General features: G+C 39.1%; 1 protein-coding gene across 1 annotated transcript; it reads right to left on the bottom strand.

Moving 5' to 3' along the window:
* Window positions 1-499: 499 nt before the first annotated feature.
* Window positions 500-2,602, bottom strand: LOC137726215 (uncharacterized). Its single transcript, XM_068465101.1, has 2 exons — window positions 2,348-2,602; window positions 500-1,135 (listed from the first exon to the last, which is right to left on the bottom strand). The coding sequence occupies exon 2, from the start codon at window positions 1,084-1,086 to the stop codon at window positions 619-621; it is 468 nt and encodes a 155-aa protein (XP_068321202.1). The 5' UTR covers window positions 1,087-1,135; window positions 2,348-2,602; the 3' UTR covers window positions 500-618.
* Between the last annotated feature and the right edge of the window lie 721 nt (window positions 2,603-3,323).

Here is a 3,323-nt window from a genome sequence, read left to right as displayed (position 1 = left end):
TTTTGCAGTAGTTCTTTATACTATTAAAATACAGCCCATGTTTGGTTTTCGCAAATTGGTTTCTTCCAATTTGGAGAAAGTAGTTTTGATTGATTGCAAAACCACTACTTTTTGGGTTGAAACTGCAATTAGGTGTGATTACTGTATAATTTATTCATATTCTAATATCTTAGAAACTCTTTAGTATTTTAATGATCAATCACTTAATTGCATGATTAAAAAAAAAGGTTGCAAATCATAGGTTCGATTCTCGCCAAAAACGAACTTCAACCACATTATTACTAGCTTATTGCGAAGTTAAGCCCACCCACTCCCTCTTAATTTAAATAATATCGTTTATTAAAAAAAAATGCATCGGTTAGTGGAACATCACATTGAATGTAGTATGCACAAACAAAACTCCAGCTTATCCTGAACAGTGTTTCCTTTCCAGGTAGCAAAGGGAGCTGTCTGGAATCAAATCCAAAGGCAAATCTGCATACAGTGAAAAGCAAATAAATACACTGGGAAATTTATCTTTTACTCTATACCACTATCAAACACAGAGAACTTTACATAGGCCAAATCAACAGGGCTTCATCACGACGACAAATTACTTTAATTGTTTCCAATATGCCATTAACTGGCTAGCTTAAACGCATCGATGAACAGGCCATAAGTGAATCCCATTTTGAAATTGTTGAGAAGAGCGATGGGGAATGTTACTTTTGGTCGGCTGTAATAAAATTTTGTCACATACTCTGTCAAGAGAACACACACTACTGCAGCAATAACATCGTTGACTCCTAAAGCTCCAAATGACAAAGATATCGTTTGTGCCACATAAAAGCCACCCAACAAAGAGATTCCACCGAAGAGAGCCCTGCGAGATGGACTTCTAAAATAGTTCCTCGAGAGTTCTGGCACAGTTCTGATGATATCAACTAGTCTTCGAGACCCTCCACCCTCTTGAACAGCTTGGACACGAAAAACCCCAGGTGAGGATCTCACAGTAGAGAGTCCATATTTCCCGGTAGAAACTCTGGTTTGAGGACTCAAGCCAAATTTGTAAAGGCCTGTAGTGGCCAAACTCAAAGAATGTGACATTTGCCTATTCAAAATCAACTATCGAAACCAACCACAATGCTTGCCCGTCCTGGAAAAATGAAATGGAAGCAACAATTAACAAGGAAACCAGGCAGAAACATAAGCAAGTCATGCAAGAAGAAACGAAAAACAAATTCAGAGCAGAGCACAAAAAGAGAATATCTGTTAGTTGTTAGCGACAGTACAAGGACTCCAATGTGACTATCCCACCTCATTTGTTTTTTCAACATTTTTCACAAACAAAAAATTCCTTATGACCAATTAGTAAGTACTATAATGTTTGTATGACATTAGCTTCTCTTATTCACTCAAAATTATTGAATGTTGTCATGTACATTATACTGATGTTTTGGGAACATGATTGCAGAGAGTCCAACTCCAACTCCAACTCCAACTCCACTTGTCCGTATATGCCATAACCTCATGCATTCTTCAAACCACCCTCTAAATGACATGACAACTTTTCCACGAAACATCAGGACAATCGGTAAGGTGTGTAGGTTCACCATAAGAATATGGTCCTCAACAATGTCTCCACCTGGTGGATTGTTCGTAGCTTCATATACTCTAATAACCCAAAGAAAATGTGTTCTCAAACTCAAATTACCTAATTCCATCTACAACTGCAAGAGACCAAAAGTGGGGTAAAGAACCTTGATCCATTTACAGGACTTCATGTTCACATACCCAACTAACATATGAAATAGAGAAGTTGGCCTCCCACTATCATTCTGAAAACTAATGTTTCCGACAACATACAAACCATTTCATCTCAGAAGCAAGAGATGATACATAAACAGGTCATTGCTATATGCATAACCATTATACATATGCTCCATTTGGATGGTGTCAAAATGCAATACAACAAAAACTAGAAAGTATCTTGGGTTGCAATACCGAAATTAAAAAGAAAATCAGTCTTGCACAATAATCTCTACTTGTCGAGTCCTTAAGTTGTCAATAAATACACAAACAACATAGAAGATGCTTACCCAAAAGCAACAAACATTTCAACTTTGTTTACCTTAGCATGCTAATCAACTAAATTTCAAATACCCAATAATAAAATGCTGAAATTATTGACAACCCATCAGAGATTTCACAATTCCAATTCATGGTCCGTTTAATTTCCAAGGATTTGGCATTGCAGTAGGACCTGATTCCTTGCAACGCCGAATCCAAATGCACCCCAATGTATTGGGGCAGAGCTCAAAATTTTCAAATTTCATACAGCAGATGGTTTTGAAGGAAGTCCACTTACCCAAGATACCTCCTTTCAATCTCAGCGACGGCGATGGGAAGCCTGAAGCCGCTCAAAAGGGATAGTTCTCGCGGAAAAGCCCTAACCCAATAAATTGCGATTTCGCTCTGGCTCTCTCTCTCTCTCTGCTCATACAACTAAGGAGGACCACTGCTCATGACTGTGATACGATATGGAGATGGTCGGCAGAGCACGACGCCCTGCAACCGCAGCCTCAGTTGTAGATTTCGGTTTGCCTCAGTTGTAGATTTCGGGCTCATCTTATCGATAGTGTAAAAGCGAGTGTCGCTTAGCGCCCAAAAAAGAAAAAGAAAAAGAAAAAGAATAAATGCACTGCACATGTTTTTTATTTTTTTTTGGTAAATTACAAAAAATTATTTCATCTATTGGTCCGACGACACTTTCATACCTCATCTTACAAATTTGTGCCAATATCAGACCTCTGTCAGTTTTTATAATACTTTTTCTTCGGTTAAATGCTGAGGTGTCTAGAGACAGAACTTATTAATCCAACTGGATTAAAAAATAATAAAATATTTTTTAATAATAAAATATTCAAAAATTAAAAAAATTAAAAAACTAAAAAAAAAAAAATGGCCCAAGGGATCTGACCTTCCCTTCCACCCACACCAACCCTTTTTCTTCTTCTCTTCGACAGCCACCAAACTCTTCCCCGTCCCCCCAACCTTCCTCCACCACCCTCTTTCTTTTCTCTCTCTCCTCTGTCTAGGATGCGGTCTCCTTCCTCCGTCCCTCTCCCCACTCGCACTCATCCTTCCCTCACCACCACCTCCCAACCCAACCTTCCTTCACCACCCCATCGCCGCCTCTCTTCCTCTATCTTCACCACCCCACTGAAGAAACCAAAAAAACCAAGCCCTCACCCAGATCCCACACCAAAAATAAAGAAGATAAAAAATACCAAACCCACACCCAGATCACCTTCCCCTCCTACACACCCATCACCCTCCTACCT

This window comes from Pyrus communis, chromosome 2 (genome assembly GCF_963583255.1).
Source record: "Pyrus communis chromosome 2, drPyrComm1.1, whole genome shotgun sequence".
Taxonomy (NCBI): Eukaryota; Viridiplantae; Streptophyta; class Magnoliopsida; order Rosales; family Rosaceae; genus Pyrus; species Pyrus communis.
Note: the sequence above shows the minus strand (reverse complement) of the source record. Positions and strands in the feature narration are given on the sequence as shown.

Bases quoted from the DNA above. Each gene is read 5' to 3' on its own strand.
- LOC137726215 (XM_068465101.1), bottom strand. From the start codon at position 1,086: ATGTCACATTCTTTGAGTTTGGCCACTACAGGCCTTTACAAATTTGGC.